Source organism: Heliangelus exortis, chromosome 8 (genome assembly GCF_036169615.1).
Source record: "Heliangelus exortis chromosome 8, bHelExo1.hap1, whole genome shotgun sequence".
In the NCBI taxonomy this organism is placed as follows: domain Eukaryota; kingdom Metazoa; phylum Chordata; class Aves; order Apodiformes; family Trochilidae; genus Heliangelus; species Heliangelus exortis.
In genome coordinates, this window is record NC_092429.1 from 30,448,990 (window position 1) to 30,468,107 (window position 19,118).

The 19,118-nt window shown below is 48.5% G+C and overlaps 1 protein-coding gene across 3 annotated transcripts in view; it reads left to right on the forward strand.

Annotated features, from left to right (window-relative positions):
• GORAB (golgin, RAB6 interacting) overlaps positions 1-17,664 on the forward strand; it is a 31,667-nt gene extending 14,003 nt beyond the window's left edge. Inside the window, exons 5-6 of one of the 3 annotated variants that reach the window (XM_071751433.1) lie at positions 11,070-11,181; positions 17,441-17,664. In XM_071751433.1, coding sequence (XP_071607534.1) covers positions 11,070-11,160 — 91 coding nt within the window. In that variant the 3' untranslated portion in view covers positions 11,161-11,181; positions 17,441-17,664. Of the gene's footprint in view, positions 1-1,591; positions 1,671-11,069; positions 11,182-17,440 lie in introns of those variants that run through there. The other 2 variants (XM_071751434.1, XM_071751435.1) reach the window with 2 other exon arrangements.
• Positions 17,665-19,118: the final 1,454 nt, after the last annotated feature.

A 19,118-nucleotide genomic window follows, 5' to 3' on the forward strand; every position in this document is an offset into this window, starting at 1 on the left:
TTTGTCCCAGCTGTCCCTAACACTGGAGTCTTGTGTCTCAGTACCACCCAAGCCAATACATTTTCTCCTGTCCTTCAACCATTTTCCTTTCCTCCTTCCAGTAGCAGCCAAAAAATTTCCTGGACCCATCTTTCCTACAGGCTAGGCAAATAACCAGGCTTCCTCAGAGGCATCAGGTGGAACAGAAGGTGGGTGAGCACAGAAGGGTAATGTAAATGCTCTGAATTAACCCTCAGTTGGATGAAACCTGCAGCCAGTTGCAGAAGCCCAGGTCCCTGCTGTTCTTCCCACTCCTCACAGACTTTGGGGTTATCCATGGTCACCCTTACACCCGAAAAGCTTGCACTCAGAAATCTTTGCTTTCACCAACCACGTCTGCAACCCCAGAGGTGGCTGTTTGGAGTTGGTCACCTCTGGAGAGGTGACAGATGACAGCTCATCTGGACATTCCTGGAGAGATCCAGAGGGAGACTTCCTGATGGGGGTGAGGGCTGGTGAAGGTATTTGGGATGACTGCCATCCCCCAAACACATCAAAGGTGTGAATGGCTTTTATTGACAGACAGTAAAACTCTAATCCAGAGCCTACTTTAATGTATTTGCCACATATTTAAAAGGGAACTGATTGCAGAAATGCTTTCGAGTTTTAAAAATTCTCCTGGATCTGTGTCTTACAACTCTCTTCACTCTGGAAACCTGATGCTTTTGTTTCTGGGATCCCAGATGTTCAGGACTCGTGACTGAGGGGAGAAGGAGAACTAAAACTATTTCTAAACCTCTTCTGGAGCGTGGGTGCAAATAGGTTTTTTTCCTAGCTCTAAAACTCTGTCAAACTCTGGGTTTTTTTAAGCACAGACCACGCTTGCAGTAAATGCCACCTCATCAGTCAGAAAGAGAGGCATCTTGCCATTCAGTTGTCAAAAACCTCTCATTTTCAGCTCATCAAGGCTGCAAGACAGTGGCCTTTTGACTTGCTGGAGTGCTTGCTTCTACCTGGAGCTTTAGGCCAGTCCTGTTGTGCTGGAGGGGTCTCCCTCAAGTGTGAAAAAAACAGGAGCACTTCCCTGGCAATATCAGAGAAACTGTAGCCCTTCTTGGTTCCTTCTTTTTTTTCTTTTTTTCCTAATTTTTTTTTTTTTTTTTTTTTGGTGGTGAAAGTTTACACATTGCTGCTTTCATTTGGAAAGGGTGAGTGATTTTCCCATGCTGTAATACCCAGCAAGTGTTGAGAGAATGTGGTTACATAAAACCGTATTTTCAGCACACCCGACAGACTGTCTTGAGAGCTAAGTGGGATTTTGACAGTTTTTATGCACCTGTTAATTCAAAGCTCTTAACATGTGCCAGTTAAAAAGAGCCAGGCACTAAAACATCCACCCTGCAGACAGCAGGGGCTCAGCTGCACACCAGAGCACAGGGAATCCATGCAAGGTAAAAACTTGGCTTCTCCAACTGGAACAACTGGTACACAACACGTTCAGCTCAAGAGCTCTGGTTTCCCAGTCCTGCTTGGCCTCGCAGGTTCCTGCTTCTGCTTTGGACCTGAGGAGCAGCTGATGTTTCTCTGGGTTTCTTCTGTTTGCTTTTCCCAGCTACTGTACTTATCAGAAAGCAGAGATGCTAAACATCTTGTCAGGGCTTAGAAGAGATCACTGACAGTAACTGCTGAATTTCTGCCTCCTTGTTTGCTGGATCACGGGGCTGCTTCTTTTCATCAGTGGTGGAAACCTGCCCCTCACTCCTCCTGAGGTATTGGCTCTACAGTCACTCCATGCTCCAGGTGATCTCTTTAGACCCACCCTTGCTATCAGTAAGGCTGGGAAGTCCCCCTCCTCTTCTCTAAAACTTTCCTCTCCAGCCCTTCAGTATCCTCGAACTTTCAGTCTAGAGATTTTCTCAGGGTCATTTTAAACCTCTCACATTTAGATCTTCCCTCTCCCTTCCAGGGTTTGCTCCCCAGGGCATAAGGATCTTCACAGAGTGAATCCACACTGTGGGTAACTTGGTGCCCTCATTCCTGTGGAGAAAAGCTCGAAAACCCAGCACATATATAGCACAAAGGCTCAAAAAAAGCAGAAGGCAGATACAACAAACAGAGGAAAGCTTGAGAATTTTAAATACTTGCAGGTGCTGCTGAAACAGGAGTTTCTGGGGTAGAAATTATCAGCCATTCCTGGAAGGAGAGGCAGCTCAATTTTTGTGCCAGGCATTTGCAGCTCCATTGGGGGTGTTTGGGTGATGTCAGCATGTCACTGCCACCTTCTTGGCCAGTCCCACACCTAATAATTGCAGTGCCTTCAGGAGATGGGGATGTGGCATCTCTAGCCCCTTCCTTGAGGGCTGATGACAGCCTCTGGTGTTAAGCCCAAACTTTGGGCTCTGCATCAGAGCACAGAAGGAGTGTGTGGGAAGGACAGGGACAAATGTCCTGTGGGGTTGGAGACTCAGGTGAGCTGGATTTGCATGCTACATGATGTAGAGACACCAGGAACCTGCCCCAAACTACAGCTCCACTACCTGGGCAGCTGGCTATGAGTGGGTTTTATTGGCAAGAGCAGAGCAAGGGCCACTTGTTGAGAGCTGATGGCTGGGACTCTTCTCCTGGGTGGTTTTCTGTCATGGTGCTGAACATCAGTGTCCTTTCTTGCACATCTACCAAGAGGCATAAATCCCTTTCCCTCCAGACTCCTGTTGTAGGCCCCATGGCCTGAGGGTGGGAAAAATTCCTCATGAATCACTTGTCAGGACAGTACTGGTACCTGAATGTTGCACATGAGCTTGAACTGGCAGGAGGGTTTTTTTTTTAAGCAGGAAACCTGAAATGAGGGCTTGTCAGCCAAGCCTCACAGGGGGCAATAGATGGGGCTGGGATTCCACATCATTAACACTCAGCCTGTGTATTGCAGAATCACCTGGCAGGACAAATATGATCCAGATCAGGTGTGTGCACACTGTTGCTTTGTGTTGAATTAGCTAGAACATGCTATATAGTGTTTACATTGGCTTCAGGTTTTACACTGGCTGCAGGAAGACATATGATACCCCATCTGGCTTGAATTGTGGTGGACTAGAGTTACCCCATAACAATTCAGAGGATAAATTTTGATCCACTGTGTGGAATCACAGCAGTTTTAACTCAGTCCTGGGTTAAACAAAACTCTCTGTCTCGGCACTGCTGAACTGGGCAGGTACCTGTGGTGCTTATTATGGGGGTGTTTCCCTGATGAAATCTAAGTTCTGCTCCTGATGAAAAATTACCACAGTTTTTATTTGTTAGATTTCTACTTAAGTAGCTGCTGTGTGTGGACTTGACCTTCAGGGTGCAATTTCCAGGCAGGATTTAAGGTGCGGGTCGGGTGACCTCCAGTTCTTGAAGGACAGAACCAGAAAGGATCTGAACACATCCTCTCACTCAAAGCCTCAGCCAAATCCACACTCTCTGTCCTGACAGATGATTCTCTCTGTTTCTGCACCCTGCAGTGATGGAGAATCTCTCTCAGCAGTAGATGTTTTACCCTAAGGTCTAACTGGAAACTTGACAGCACCCAGGTTAAACCTGGGTCTTCCTCACGGGGGGAGTGGATCAAGGGTTGGACTTGGATCTCAGAGCTCCTTTCCAACCTGGCTGATTCTGTGGTTCTTGTCCCATTAATTGTGTTGGAAGAGACTGGTTCTTCCTCCTCCCCAGGCACAGCCCATCCTCAGCTGCCCTTTAAAGCAATTGCACAGCAGACTCTGCAGTGAGATGGGGAGTGGAATATGCATGACACAAAGCATCCAAAACTTGCTCAGATCTGCACTGAGTTTCCAAGACAAATCCAGCCATCTGTGACTCATCATGCTTCTGAGGCAACTCATGGAGATGTCCCCAGAGCAACCAGAACCCTGGATCACTCCATGCCTGCAAGGACATCACCACCAAATTTCATGGTTGTTGTTTGAATGAGGGGACAGAGCTGTGATGCATGATAACTTCAAAAGAAAAGGATGGTGGCTGTTTACTGCTGTATTCACACTGAAACATGCTCCATTTGCAACGACAAGAAATGGTAGGAGTTGCAATCCTTGCTGAGAGGCTTTTGAAAGCAACTTCTCTCTCCTTCCATCTGATTTAAATTTGAGAGAACCTCTCTGTGTCCCAAAGCTGAATGGTTTTATCACCTTGTCACCAGCCAGAGGATGTGATGACAGATTTTTTGATCAAACTAAAGAGTAACTTTGCTGAGACATCTCCCAGTTTTCCACCCATCTGAGAAGCCCTCTTGTTTGCTTGGAAGCTGCTCACCCTTTTGCTGCAGATGTGGCTTGCTCTGAGCACAAGACAGCAAGGAGAACAAAGGGAAGCTGCAGCACTGCCTCCAGATCAAGCTGGGAGGTAGGAGCTTCATTCAGTGTACTCAGGAGAAGGTGTGTAATTTACTTTTTTTTTTTTTAGAGCATGCTAACTACATTCAATTAGAAGCACTGTTCATGGTCTAAAATACATAAACTTCATCTTGGATATTAAAATAGTTCTGTTACTCAGTATTGCTTGAAAATGTGCAGAGTAAAACGAAATGGTCCTTCTTATTCTGGCTTTGGAGAACTTCCTGAAAAGCCCTTCCTTGGATTGGTCATCAGGCCCTCTTTTACAGCCAGAAAGCACTTGGCAGAAAGGTGATGCAAATGGGACCTGAAACATCAGAAGGCAACAAAGTACCTGAATGCTGATGCACTTTTCCCAGCTGCTGCTGAGAGATTTCCAGGTCAGAATTTCCAGTAGCTGATCTACCTTGGGCAAAGGTTTTCCTTTCCACAGCCAGGTGCAAACAAACAGTGATCCCCAGTGATACTTTCTGCCCAAGAACAAACCTGTGGGGGACTTCACATCCCCTCCCTTAAGGCATCTCTGGGTCACAGTTTGAGCTTTGCCAGCAATTAAATGCATCTCCAGACCAGGATCCTGTGAGTCCAAACTTACTGTTTGGTTCCCTCTAAAATCCAGGGGCATCTTCTGTAATATGGATTTTCCTAAGGACCTTGGGCTGGAATTTCTCACCTTTGGCTATAGAGGGAGCCTTGCTGAGTGACTCACTCACATCTGGAAGGGACTTCAGCACAATAGGAATCTCCTGGTTTGGAAGGAAATGAAATAACCAGGGATGCAGGGAGAGTCACACTGATCTACACCTTAGGGTGTCTGGCCAGCCATGTCCTGGGGTGAGTGACTGCAGCCTGGGATGTGTAGCATGGTAAAATTTAGATTAGGGAGGAAACCAAGGAATGAAGCAGTTCAGTTTCTTTTGAACCAAGACAGTCTTTAAAAAAGGGGGGAAAAAATTATACAAAATAAACCAGAAATATTGAGGCAACTTGGGACATGGTGTTTGATCTGAAACACAATGTTCTACTTTACAATTTCATTTCAGTTTTTTTTCTAGTCAGGTTTTTCAGTATAACCTCCAAAAGGCTCATTTCAGGAACACCTCCATGAAGTCAACCTCTTTGCTTTGAAAACACTTTGGAACGAAATGTTTTTAAAGTTTAAAAAAGAGCCTCCTGTTTTAGGCTTGGTGGTGGTGTTTGTTTTTTTGGCAAAAGGTGCTTGTCGAGTTCAGCACAACTTTGTGAATGGTTTATGTCCCTCTGAAATGAACTCTGCTCAGAGTTACTGCTCAGTGCACAAACTCACCCCCTCTGCCCATGAATGTGCTGAGGGCAAACGGAGGCTGGGATTCCAACAGGGACAGTTCCACCTTCTTGGAACCAGGGGCTTTTCATAAAGGAAGCAATTCAGCTCCCTGCGGCCGGTGGTCACCAGTGGTGTCCCCCAGGGATCACTGCTGGGCCCAGTGCTGTTTAATATCTTTAGTGAGGATTTAGATGAGGGGATTGAGTCCATCATCAGCAAATTTGCAGATGACACTAAGCTGGGGGGAAGTGTGGATCAGCTGGAAGGCAGGAGGGCTCTGCAGAGGGACCTGGAGAGACTGGAGAGTTGGGCTGATCCCAACGGGATGAGGTTCAACACAAGAACCCCATGGGGAGCTCCAGGCTGGGCACAGAGTGGCTGAGAGCAGCCAGACAGAGAGGGAGCTGGGAGTCTGGATTGCCAGGAAGCTGAAGAGGAGGCAGCAGTGTGCCCAGGTGGCCAAGAAGGCCAATGGCATCCTGGGCTGGCTCAGGAAGAGCGTGGCCAGCAGGTCCAGGGAAGGGATTCTGCCCCTGTGCTCAGCCCTGGGGAGGCCACAGCTTGAGTCCTGTGTCCAGTTCTGGGCCCCTCAGCTCAGGAAGGAGATTGAGGTGCTGGAGCAGGTCCAAAGGAGGCAACTGGGCTGGGGAAGGGATCCAGCACAGATCCTATGAGGAGAGGCTGAGGGAGCTGGGGGTGTTGAGGCTGGAGAAGAGGAGGCTCAGGGGAGACCTCATCACTCTCTCCAACTCCCTGAAAGGAGGTTGGAGCCAGGGGGGGGTTGGGCTCTTTTCCCAGGCAACTCTCAGCAAGACAAGAGGGCACAAGAGGTCTCAAGTTGTGCCAGGGGAGGTTTAGGTTGGACATTAGAAAGAATTTCTTTACTGAGAAGGTGATCAGACATTGGAATGGGCTGCCCAGGGAAGGGGTGGATTCTCCATCCCTGGAGATATTTCAAAAGAGCCTGGATGTGGCACTCAGTGCCATGGGCTGGGAACTGCAGCAGGAGTGGATCAAGGGTTGGACTTGATGAGCTCTGAGGTCCCTTCCAACCCAGCCCATTCTATGATTCTATGATTCAAAACCCAGGTCCTGCTTCCTTTCCAAGGGCATCTGGAGTCCCCTTGCAGCAATGAGCCAGAATTCCCATTGTCTGCATGAGGAGTTAGAGCCCATCCTGCCACCAAAGCAAGGAAACTGAAGAGCACGGGGAAGAAAACCCCAGACCCCTTTTATTTACCTGCTTCCAAGAAAAAAAAATTAAATGAGCACAAGACAGGATGTTTCTTTTCAGGCACTTTCTAAGGACTGGGATGATCCAACGAAACAAATGGGAGCAGCCAGGAGATTGCTCTGCTCCAAAAGGGCAGAGAAATATTTGCCAGTGCAGCAGCTCTGCAAACGTGTGAGGCTGTTAAGCTTCTAATCCCATGTCTTATTTTTATGAATTTTCACACTAGTGGGATATAATGAACGTTGAGCCCAAAGACATTAATTACTTGGGTCCCTTTTTTTTGAGAGGAATTTCGATGGAGTGTAACGTTTGAAATTACAAGGTGTGAAATAAACTCTACAAAACTTACAGCTTTAGTGGAGGAACTCCAAAATCAAATAAAAATGCAAAACCGCTGATGAAGTCCAATTTACTGTAAAATGCCCTGGATCATGGTGTTCCAGTCATTTTTTTTTTTTTCCCTACATACTTTGGTTAAAATAATTTATATCCGCTGCAGTGTTTATGTACCTTAAGCTTTATTTATTAAAGGATATGTATATTTCAAGCCCAGTTTTAATGAGACATGCTGAAATCTGCAAGGTACAGTGCGACTTTTGTTCTAATCAGCACTAAATCTCTTCTCTTTGCTTTTTCTGTGTTGAAAACATTCATGTTGGAAGGAAAGAGCCGTGTGTGTATGTGTGTATATTAATTTCAGATAGGTGTAAATACATATCTAAAGGAATAAGCAAAATTTATTTCTCTCTTTTCTGTCATCAGGGCAAATACTCCATAATTGTTCAGTCTGAGCACTTAAAATTATGGGAGGATTTTTGTCCTTAGTCTTAGAACAGCACAATTACTTTTTTTTTTTTTTTTTTCCTTGGCAAATTATTTGCCAAAGATGGTGCTTTAGGTTGGCTGAAAACTTTAGTGCATTCACATCAGCCTGACAAACTGTTCTGGCAGAGGAAGAAAAAGAAATCCAAGCATTTTGGCTTTGTTTTCTGATGAAATGTTTTGAGAGTTTATTTTGAACCACCGCCCTTAAGCGAAAATTAACATCAACTAAAAAATACTCCAGGAGCTTAGAAACTTCTTCAATTTGGGCATTAAATGGGGCTTTGGGAATGTTTCTTGGAGGAGTTGCTTTGAAACTTTCTTCCTGTGTTTTCATTCTTGCAAGGAAACTTGAAAATACACTTTCTCAGATAGATGAGTTTGAAAACTGTAATATTTATGGCCAACATTCTGTTAGGTTTTAGGAATTTAATCAAACATAAGCTGTATTTTCAAGACGTTGCAGAAAGCCTGGCTTTTGTTGACACTTCAGGACAAGATAAAAGTTATTTAACTCCTTACCCCTTACTGATAGGGGGGGAGTATAGATGTGAAGCTGGTCATGCAGATGTCACTTGTGGTGCCTGAACTATTGGAAATGACAGATATGTTCCTAAATCCCTTTAAGTGAAGTCCATAGCATGGAAAGTAAGTCTCCCTCCTTACAGTTTTTAATGCAAATGAAAAAGTCCACTTCTGCCAATTTTTGTTTCTATATAATGAAAGAAGGAAACAGAAAATTCTTTATTTTAAAGATGCCTGCCACAAAGAGGGCAAAATAAAATCCCTTCTGTTTCTGGAGAAGTGGAAAATGGAAAAATTCTGGTAAAAATCAGCTTGGCTAGGCTTTTGCCCAAATACCTGCATTTCAGAGGCTATCTGGAAAGCAGGGAAGGTTGTAGGTCTGGTGAATTTGTTTTCCTCCCCGTCCTTTCCTCTGCACATAGAGCCACTTCTTTTTCTGATGAAGTTAAAGACACAAGTTCCCAGCAAATCCAAGTGGAGTCCTGGGGGCAGAGGAGGGAGGTTTTCCCCAGTTTCATGGCAAATGTTTGCTTTAGCAGGGAATGCATTTCTCCAAAGTGAACCCCAAAGCCCAGAAACGGCCGACCAAGGAATTTAAAAGGAGAAACACTCGGAGTCAGGGAGAGGCGTAATAAAGTACAGGTTTGTTCTGTAACAAATTCCAGGGCTTGCAAGACTTTTTCAGACATATGGAAGTCCATTTAGGAGGAAAATTGGTTGCAGCCGCTGATTCAGAACCTGTTGGAATCGGTGGAAATGTTTCCATTGTCTCCTCTCCTGGAGAAATGCTGTTCCTGTCCTTGCTCCCATCCCTCTCCCGTGCTGGTTCTCTGGGCCATGTGGGTTTCATCTCCCTCAGAGACATGTAAGGCTTTGGCTGTTTAATGGCACGGTGTAGCTATGTGGACAGGACTGGTTGATTTCTGCCTGATTGGCTACAAATCAGGTAACCAACGCCTGGGTTGGGAGCAGCTGCCTTGGGAAGAGTTCCCTGGGTGCATCTGGCTCTCCCCTTGTTGAGCCAAACGTGGCTTTAATCACATCAGCTCACTAATTGTGCCCTTCAAGAAGAGCTGGGAGGAATGAGGGTCTGTGTTTTGACAACCAGCAGATTTCTTTATGGCTGACCATAATTGCTGGGCTGTCCCTGGGAAAGCACACTCAGTAATTGCTTATCTGGATGGTGCCCCCCTTCAGCTATTGCACTGCAGAGGTTTTGCAGCATGAAACCCAGAGCCAGGATGCCTGCAGAGGGGGGGCAAACCAAACCCTCCAAGAACCAAGATTTTAAAGGATTGACTCTTCTTCCTCTGACTCCCAAGAAGGGGGCACAGAAGGGGATGGACACTCACAAGCACTCCCTGTTCTCATAGGGGATCCCCTCCAGACGTTCTTGTGATCCCACCACCACTTCCTGACACCTCCCACTGAGCCCAGGACAAGTCTTGGGGGCTCTGATCCCCAAGAAGGGCTGAGAGCCTGCAGAGCAAGAAGGGATGAAGTATTTCAGCCTCTAGAAGGAAACATTGCTATTTTTGAGCTGGAGCTAGGTTGGAGAGAGAGAGAGAGCAGGAGATGAGATGTGAGGTGCAGGATGGAGGTGGTTTTCTGCTTGCAAACAACACCCATTCCACTGGAACTGGTCTGGAAGAGGCCCTGCCAGGCACACAGGATGTGTCAGCAAGCAGCTGAGCTGGGCTCCTGGAACAAGGCTGACACCTGGGCATGACAGAGGCATGAAACCTGAGGTGGAAACCCTGACAAATCCATGAGCAGCAGAGGCATGAAACCTGGGATGGAAATCCTGACAAATCCATGAGCACACAGAGCAGGCTGAGAGGGAAGGGCTGGAGCTCATCTCCCCCTCTCACCTCACAAGGCTCTTCCCTTCACTGCCCCTCAGTTCCTTCTCTTCATGGCTGCCCCACTTCCCTGCTGCTCCACGCGTCCTTTTGGGATGAGATGTGCTTTCCTAAGAGGTGCCAGCCTCCTCCTCCTGTTTGTAGTGACAATCCCAGTGCTGCCCTCATCCCCAGAGGAACCAAACGTGCCGAGAGGAAAATCTCCTTCAAAAGTGATTCTGGGTATCAGCTGGCTCTGTTCCCCTCCTCCCTTCACTGAACTGCAAGTTTTGTGGCAATCATCTCCGGGTATTCTGGACAATGAATGTGTTTCTTGTCATGTAATTAAATTATTCACTTTAGGGGAAAAAAAAAAAAATGTGGTTTTGTTCCCATTACAAAAACAAACAAACAAGGACTGATATTTATTACAGGCCAAGGCTACTCAACAAGTGTTTTCTGCAACTCTAATAAATTGCTGAAGAAAGTTTACAGCTGAGCCCTAAAGATGGTTTAGTTTTCCAAGTGGCTGGGATGTATTTATTTCCCATTTTCTGAAGCCACAGCATGGTGAACAGCTCAACGTGCTCTTCCCAGACGGTGTCAGCCCCAACCCGTGCTCTTCACCCCGAAACAGTTAACCACTTTTTAATTAAAACCATGCCAATTCTTCATTTGCAAGCTTTGCATTTATTTTTCCCCATTTGCACAGCCTACTATTTAGTGTTTCTTCCACTTCGTTAAAACTGATTCCAACAAAAAGAAAAAGAAACAAACCCCAACCCGAACAACCAGCTAAAAACAAAGCTAAAAACCCCAGCCATGCACCCAAACCAAACAAGACAACATCCAGCAAGGAGCTTTTCAAGCACACAGGTTTTTGGGGTGTCAAGGGGATATCTGTGAAGCAAAGGGCTGGGCAGGTTAGTGATGATTGTGCTTGATAGTCTCGAGAGAAAACCTTTTCCTCTGAACAGTGGGAAGAAAGAAGAGGTGGGCTGGAGAGAAAGCAGAGATGCAGGAGAGCCTGAGGACATCAGCCTCAGGATTGCAGATGGAGAGGGATGAGCAGTGTCCATCAGCAAGCAGGTCAGAGCATCTCTGAGCAGCACCTCTGGTGTCTCAGAATCTGCCAAGTTGGAAGGGATCCATCAGGATCACCAAGTCCAGTTCCTCCCTGTGCACTCCCAGAATCAGATCCTCCTGAGAGCATCACCCAAACTCTTCTTCAACTCAGGCAGGCTTGGGGCTGTGACCACTTCACTGGGGAGCCTGTCTGGGTGAGAGACCTTTTCCTGGTATCTAACCTAAACCTCCCCTGATTTAGCATCTTCCCATTTCCCCAAGTCCTGTCTTTGGCCACAGGAGTGAAGGAATCAGTGCCAGTCCCATCTCTTCCCATCCTGGGGAAGCTCCAGACTGCAGTGAGCTCACCCCTCAGCCTCCTTTTCTCCAAACTGAACAATCCAAGTGACCTCAGCCACTCCTTGTAAGTCACCCCCTCCAGAGCCTTCACCATCATCTGCTGTTGCTCATGCAATGAGGAGTCGAACAGCTCAGCAGCCAGGGACTCTCCTTCTCCAGCAGTTTAAACATGTCCCTCACTTCAAGCACATCCTTTGTGCATGAAGATGATCCTGGACAAATGTCCCTGTGGGAGCAAGACACTTAAATACAAGTTGGTTGTTAAGTAGATGCTCAAGTGTTTGGCCGGATTAGCTGACTGGTATTTAAATGTTTGCTTTTTGAGAGAGCCCCCCCCAAACATTAGAAAGTTGATTTTAATTTTTTTTTTTCAGTTCATTACTGGGCCTGCCAATGACATCATTCGTTTGCAAGATGAGAAAAAGTGTTTAAAGGAGATTAAAAGAAAAATTAAACAAGACACAATTTTAATGACCACTTACAGAGGAGATTTATGGACATGCATAAAGCTGCTTTCCATGGGAGAGGGGCTAAGCTTTTAACAGTTACCTTCCTTTGGATTTTTTTTTTTCCCCTCTTGCAATATAATACCCACAAATATTTGTGAGTTGTGACTGTGCTCCAAAGGGTTAGTCCTCTTCCAGAAAGGGGGGGTGGAGGGAGAAAAGACAAAAACAGTGGTGCCAATTTGTCTGCCCGGACTCTGATTATGGGAGGTTGGGTTTTTTTTTTTCCTTTCCTGCAGGGGAGAGAAACTGCTGGGACTCTTTTTCTCTCCAGGGTTAGGGATATCTGATATCCAGCCTAAGAGCAGTCCAGCAGACTGAACTTTCATCTCCAGCAGTGAGGGATTTAAAAAAAAAAAAAACCAACAACCCAACAAAACAACCCAACCTTGTGGATAATCTTCTCAGCTAAATTTGCAGAGCTGGGGAGTTTCTGCTGGGGGAATTGGGGCCATTTGAACATCTGATTGTACAGAGCAGAGATCTTCATAATGTGCATGGGAGAGGGAGGGGATCACTTGGGGGAATGGAGGTGGTTTCAATACAGCTCTTTATTTATTTATTTGCGTGCCCTGGGCCCTGCCCTCCTGCCATCAGCCTCCTACCCACTGACCCTTGCTGCTGATTAAAGTTCCCAGGTCACCTCTCAGGGCTTTTTTTTTACCCTGCCCAGTAATAAAACCCTGGTTAAACTGCTGCCTTATCCAAACCCCTCCTGCAGCCAGCTCTGGAGCCAGCTCAAGGCTGAACCCCTGGGAACATGTGGCTTAGCCCTCATCTCTCTTGGCCAGCTCTGCTTAGCTGGCCAGGGGGCTTCTTGGTGCCCCCAAGTAGCCAGGGCAGGTGAGCAGGGAACCTGAAAGGGCCCCAGCCTGGTTTCTTGCTAGGCAGGGTCCTGATTCTTGAGGCAGGTGACCCCACTGAAATCCTTGCAGGGGATGGAGCAGGCACAGTGAGATGCAGGTCAGTGCCATCACCTGCAGGACTGTGCCCTCTCACCTGTGCTCACTGGAGCAAAACCCTGGGGGGGAGAGGTTTGTGCTGATACTGCTGCAGTTTCCTGGGGGAATCCACAAACTCCTGTCTTACACTGTCCTGAGAGAACCCCACGTGTGCCATCTGCTCCCTCCAGCCCAGATGTGATGCTGGGCCTTGGGATGATCCCAGGGCAGGGAATGGGATCATCCCATTCAGTGACACCTCCACTGACACCTCCACCAGCAGAGGAAGCCTCTGGGCTGAGCTCTGGGCCCTATTGCCAAGAGCCATGTGGGCATCCCTGGCAAGAGCAAAGCCAGGGAAGTGAAGAGCTGAACTCTAGTGCAGATCCACAGCCTGTCTGGGCTGAAGATAAGGACAGTCACTTCCTCATAGCTCCTTATCCTGGTTTGAGAGGACCAGGACAGACAGAACCTGCCTGGGCCCCCAGCAGCAGCTGCCAGGCTGTTGATGTGGCAGTGAGAATGGGGAGCAGCTGAGCCCAGGGGAGGAGAGGATGTCCCAGGTGACCCAAATGGGCCAAACACTGCTCCTCCCCATGGGCTCAGCATAAAATGGGTCCCAAGAGAGCCCTCAGTTAGTATGCTGGTTGAGGGAAGGTCTTCCTGCTGCTCCTGTTTTCTTCCCCAGAGAAGCCCATTCCTCACCCCCCAGGTCACTTTCTCCTTTCCCAGGTAGGACCTGCTTGGTTGTTCTCAGTCTGTTGCAAATTGTCACCAAGACCCTGGGTTTGGGCACCCCCATCTCCTGCCCAGTCCAGTCTGGGACCTTTCTGGTTGGGAAGTCACTACCAGCTGAGTAGGGGAAGGCTCCACATTTACACATTTGTATGTACATTTGTAATTTGCTGTGGCTATCTCATTAAACCTACCCAAGGTTTTTCTTCCAGCTTTAAAGTCTCTCTCCCTTACTCCCTTCTTCATCTTCCTCTGGGAGGGCAGTGGGGAATAACAGAGCATCTGTCCCTGTTTAGTTACTGCCTAAAACCATGATGCTCCTCTTCCACTTGGTGGAAAGCTTCTAGAAAAAGAAATGAGTTCTTGCCATTGCCAGCTGGTGACTGTGCTTGCCACCCCTGCTGAAAGCCAGGTGGCAACTGCTGAAACTCTGTCTTGAAATCTAAAAACTGGGACTCAAACAATACTGATGAATGAATTTCCAGCCCCTGCCTCCACTTGTGGTTTACAAATGCCAAGGGAAGGGCTCCAGCCCTGACTGGGCAGGGGGAGGCCTGGCCAAGGCACTTGAAAGGGTCAGAGCCCTGCTAGTGAAAACTCCAACCCAGCTGCCACCACCCTGAAAATCAAACCCAGAGACCTGGGAGTACTCCCTGGGGCCATCCAGATGGGACTTGGCAGAAGTATCATTTATGAGGAGATTTTCCTGGCTGTGTTTGGCCCACAGCTCCCTCCCTACCCCTTGGCTGAGCCTGCTGCATGGTGCCACTTCCCATCATGGTTCTGTTGGTGTGAGGTGGCTTTGTCCTTCCCCCAGGTAACACATCCCTTCCCTTCCTTCCTCACTCCCACTCCTGGGTAGGCAAAGCTGGCAAACAGAACCCCCCTTAGCTGCTATCCTGGGGTCACATCCATTATTCCAAGTGGTATTCAGCAAAAGGAAAATACAAGCACGTGGTCTTGTCCTACCATCCACGTGTGGATGGAGCCCTGTGCATGGTGTGTCTCTCCTGCTTCAAGTCCAAAATCTTGGTGTCAATTCCATGATATTCCCAAATAAGTTCCTAAAGTCTAGTATTTTATCACCCTCATGAGCCAGTAACAAGCCACCTTGCTCTGACTGGAGATGTGATAGCACTTCCAGGAATGATTGTGTGTGATGTGAACTCAGCCCCTGGTTCAAAATATTATGTGGAGGAACAATAAATCTCAGTTTGAAACTGCTGCCCCATTTAAGCTTTGATTAGACTCTGATGGTCTGTTCACCCTGGAGCTGCTGGTATTAATCTGCATGCTAAACCCCAATTATAAACTGCTCATGGCATTTCCAGACCATATCAAGATGTTTGGCATTAAAAGAAACCCTGATGTTGAGTTTACAGCTTGAAATGAGTGTAGGCTACCTGATCCCCACAGACCTAATAACTCACCTCTGTGTGGGAAAGAAAGGAAGAAAAGAGGGAGATTTGGGCCAAGTGTGTAAGCAGGAGTTTGTGTGGGAGAAGTCTGGCTCCAGACTTGAGTGTGCATACATCACAGGAGCACAGAGAGTCAGGGGTTGGAAGGGACCTCAAAAGATCAAGGAGTGCTCCAACCCCCCTGCCAGAGCAGGGTCACCTCCAGCAGTCACACAGAACACATCCAGGGGGATTTGGATGGCTCCAGGGAAGGAGACTCCACAACCCCCCTGGGCAGCCTGGGCCAGGGCTCCCTCACCCTGAAAAAGTTTTTCCTTATATTTATGTGGAACCTTCTGTGCTCCAGTTTGTACCTGTTGCCCCACAATGCTGACAAATGTGTGTAACAACCCCATGGGGAGCTCCAGGCTGGGCACAGAGTGGCTGAGAGCAGCCAGACAGAGAGGGACCTGGGAGTCTGGATTGCCAGGAAGCTGAAGAGGAGGCAGCAGTGTGCCCAGGTGGCCAAGAAGGCCAATGGCATCCTGGGCTGGCTCAGGAAGAGCGTGGCCAGCAGGTCCAGGGAAGGGATTCTGCCCCTGTGCTCAGCCCTGGGGAGGCCACAGCTTGAGTCCTGTGTCCAGTTCTGGGCCCCTCAGCTCAGGAAGGAGATTGAGGTGCTGGAGCAGGTCCAAAGGAGGCAACTGGGCTGGGGAAGGGACTGGAGCACAGATCCTATGAGGAGAGGCTGAGGGAGCTGGGGGTGTTGAGGCTGGAGAAGAGGAGGCTCAGGGGAGACCTCATCACTCTCTCCAACTCCCTGAAAGGAGGTTGGAGCCAGGGGGGGGTTGGGCTCTTTTCCCAGGCAACTCTCAGCAAGACAAGAGGGCACAAGAGGTCTCAAGTTGTGCCAGGGGAGGTTTAGGTTGGACATTAGAAAGAATTTCTTTAGGGCGAGGGTGATCAGGCATTGGAATGGGCTGCCCAGGGAAGGGGTGGATTCTCCATCCCTGGAGATATTTCCAAAGAGCCTGGATGTGGCACTCAGTGCCATGGGCTGGGAACTGCAGCGGGAGTGGATCAAGGGTTGGACTTGATGAGCTCTGAGGTCCCTTCCAACCCAGCCAATTCTATGATTCTATGATTTTATGATAATATCTGTATTCACACATGTTCCTGTAGGTGCTTTCTGTCCCCAGCTCAGCACAGTTCTTATCCAGCCTTGGGCAGAGCAAGTGCCAAAAGGCTTGAGGTCAGGAGAGGTGTCAGTGATCCCCCAAGATGGGGTGTGTGGCAGCTGAGTTTTGATGTGGCTCCCCAGCACCTGGGCATCAGCCACAGAGTCCAGCAGGGGGGTGTCACTGGGGTGTCACTGGGCTGGGCAAGGGATGGGACGGTTTGGATGCAGCCTGAGAAGTAGCCAAAAGCAAAGAGAAGCTCTGGCTTGATCCCTCTTATCAGCTTGGCCCTAAAAGCTGTGGCTGATGTTTTGGGGTGCAAAGGGGTGGAGGTTTATCTGGGAGTGCTCCCTCTCCAAAGTGACTGTCACTATGGGCCTAGGAGAGGAAAAAGCACTATTTGTGCCCTCCTGTCCCCTGGATCACCTGTCTGGACTGCTGGCATCCAACCATCCTTGGTGCCTCCCAGCCTCCCACCAATGCCAATTCCAAGGAGTGGGAGCTGGGGATGTTACTGCTGCCCAGATGCTCTTGAGTGTTTCTTCTTGGGTTCTGCTTGTGGTACCTGAAAACCCTCATCAGTCAGGCTGCTGTGTGTGCTAGGAAGCTCTCTGCTCAGACAGGTGAGAGGGTGAGGGGAATGTTTCTGAGGGCTTCTAGCTTACTTGACTAGCTCAGAGATTGGACCTGGGAACCACAGGAATTTCCAAGTGCAAGATTTCAATGGAAATTGCAGGGATTGGGGCATGCCCTCGAGTTGAAGTTTTTCTCACTGACACTGCAGCCTGTGCTTGTAATTTTCTGTGAGAAAAGAAAGCAGGAGCAAATGTGCTGGTCAGCTGCAAAGGTGCTGGTCTTTGGGTTTCCCTTTCTTGATATGCAACAGGGGCAGGGAAGAGTTTGTGGTTTCTGCCTCCCCTTCCCTGAGAATCAGATGTGGTCACAGCATAGGAGATGGAAAGCTGGTGAGTCTTGTTGATGTCCTTCAAAATGATCATAGAATTGTTCAGGCTGGAAAAGACCTTCAAGATCATCAAGTCCAGCCTCATCCTAATGCTATTACTCTGTTCCCAGTGACCCAAACCAAGAGGCAGTGTGTGAAGAGCTTTGGATTCCAGCAGGTCATGGTGTGGCTCATATCCATCTTATGCCTGTTTGTCCTGCAGAAACTCCTGGAGACCCCAGGGAGAGTGCATGGGCTGACCACTGGAGACTCACACTGGAAGAAACTGATGCCTCTGAGCTGGGTGGCAGCTGCACCATCCTCTTCTGCCTTCACTGCTGCTGGCTGGAGGGAGAAGATGAACACGAGAAGGCAATACCCGTGAGCATTCAGGTGAGGTGATAATATCTGGACTCTAACCTGAAGTTTTCTAAAAGTTTGATTCAAGCTAAAGGAATCAGCTAGCCAAGGGATGTTTTGTGCTTGTCCTGTGGAGACAGTCCTGCTTCTGTTGTAGTGGCAGACTGCAAGGCCCTGGGAACCCCTGGGCTTGCTCACCCAGGAACTCAGGGAACATGTCCTTCATCCCCTCCCTCTCCTCATCTTTCTGCTTCTTTCTCTTCTGTTTGTCTTTGTTCATGCTCTCTCTGGGTCACTTTGGTCTGTCACTTCTCGTGTCACTGATTTCCTGCATGTAAGAGAGGGCCTCTCCCTTTGCAGCAGATGCACACAGATGTTGATGTGCTCACCCACAGCACCCCTGTGTTTTCACCCATCATCTTTCCAGGGCATCTGCTGGTAATTAGGTGTAGAGGTCAAACTCTGAGACTGGAAGGGGTTTTCTGAAGGATGCCCTTAGACACGGGGAGAAACAAGAAATAGTTCTTACCAGGGATATCAGTGAGAATATTGGTGAGGATGGCACAGAGAGCTTTTGTTCTGGTGGCCCCTGCTACCACCCCCCTGGCAGAGGCTGTGTGGGGTTACAAGCAGCCCATGCTCTGCCTTCCTCAGTGGAAAGGGATGTTGATAGCTGGGACTTCCCAGCACCCACTCAGAACACCCAAGTCAGCTGCAGCCTCCTTTTGAAGGAGAACAAGGAGAAAGAAAATAAAAGCCAGTTTACCAGGCAAGAAAACAGCCAAGTCCTTGGGAAAGGCAGAGAAAAGGGTGTTCCATGCACTGAGCAGCCCACAGGGGTGTGCTCAGATAACCCTTTTGCAGAGCATAGAAGTTGTGTACACCCACCCACCCTGCTGTGCCTAACCCTGAAGACCCTGAGAGCCAGGGTGAGAGATGCCAGCATCCCAGAGCCAGCCAGAGGCAACCCTGCACACCCCTGTGCAGGCACAGCTCCTTCCCACCCAACACCTGGGCACACCCTGCAGGACATCCCACCCAAATGCTCCCTCACATGCAGAAAAAGGGCTGCACCAGGGGGCAGTGAGGCACACACTGCTCTGTACCCACACACAGAGCAGGTTTTGGGGGTACCTACACCCACTCATTCCTGTGCACACGTACAACCGTGTCCCAGTGCTTTTCCTGGCCTTTCCAGCTGTGCTCACCCCCAAGCTGGGGACAACAGAGCCCTGCAGTCCTGCAATGCTCATTTGGGTCTTTTGAGACTGCAAAGGGTAAACTAGGGACCCGGGGGGGGGGGAGCCTGAAGGCAAACTAATGATGAAAATGTCTCCTCCATGCCTGTGCCTTAATTAAATGCATGGAGAGTCTTGGGGAAGCACATCTGTTTTCAATCTGGAGCCCTTTGATGGCATCAAATGTTCTTTCCCTAGATCAGGGGGGATGGAAATTCTGGGCTGGCTGTGGCAGCTCCAAGCCCAGGCTCCAGCCACCAGGACACAGTGGCCTTTCCTGGCCTGCAGGACCCTGTCCCTGGA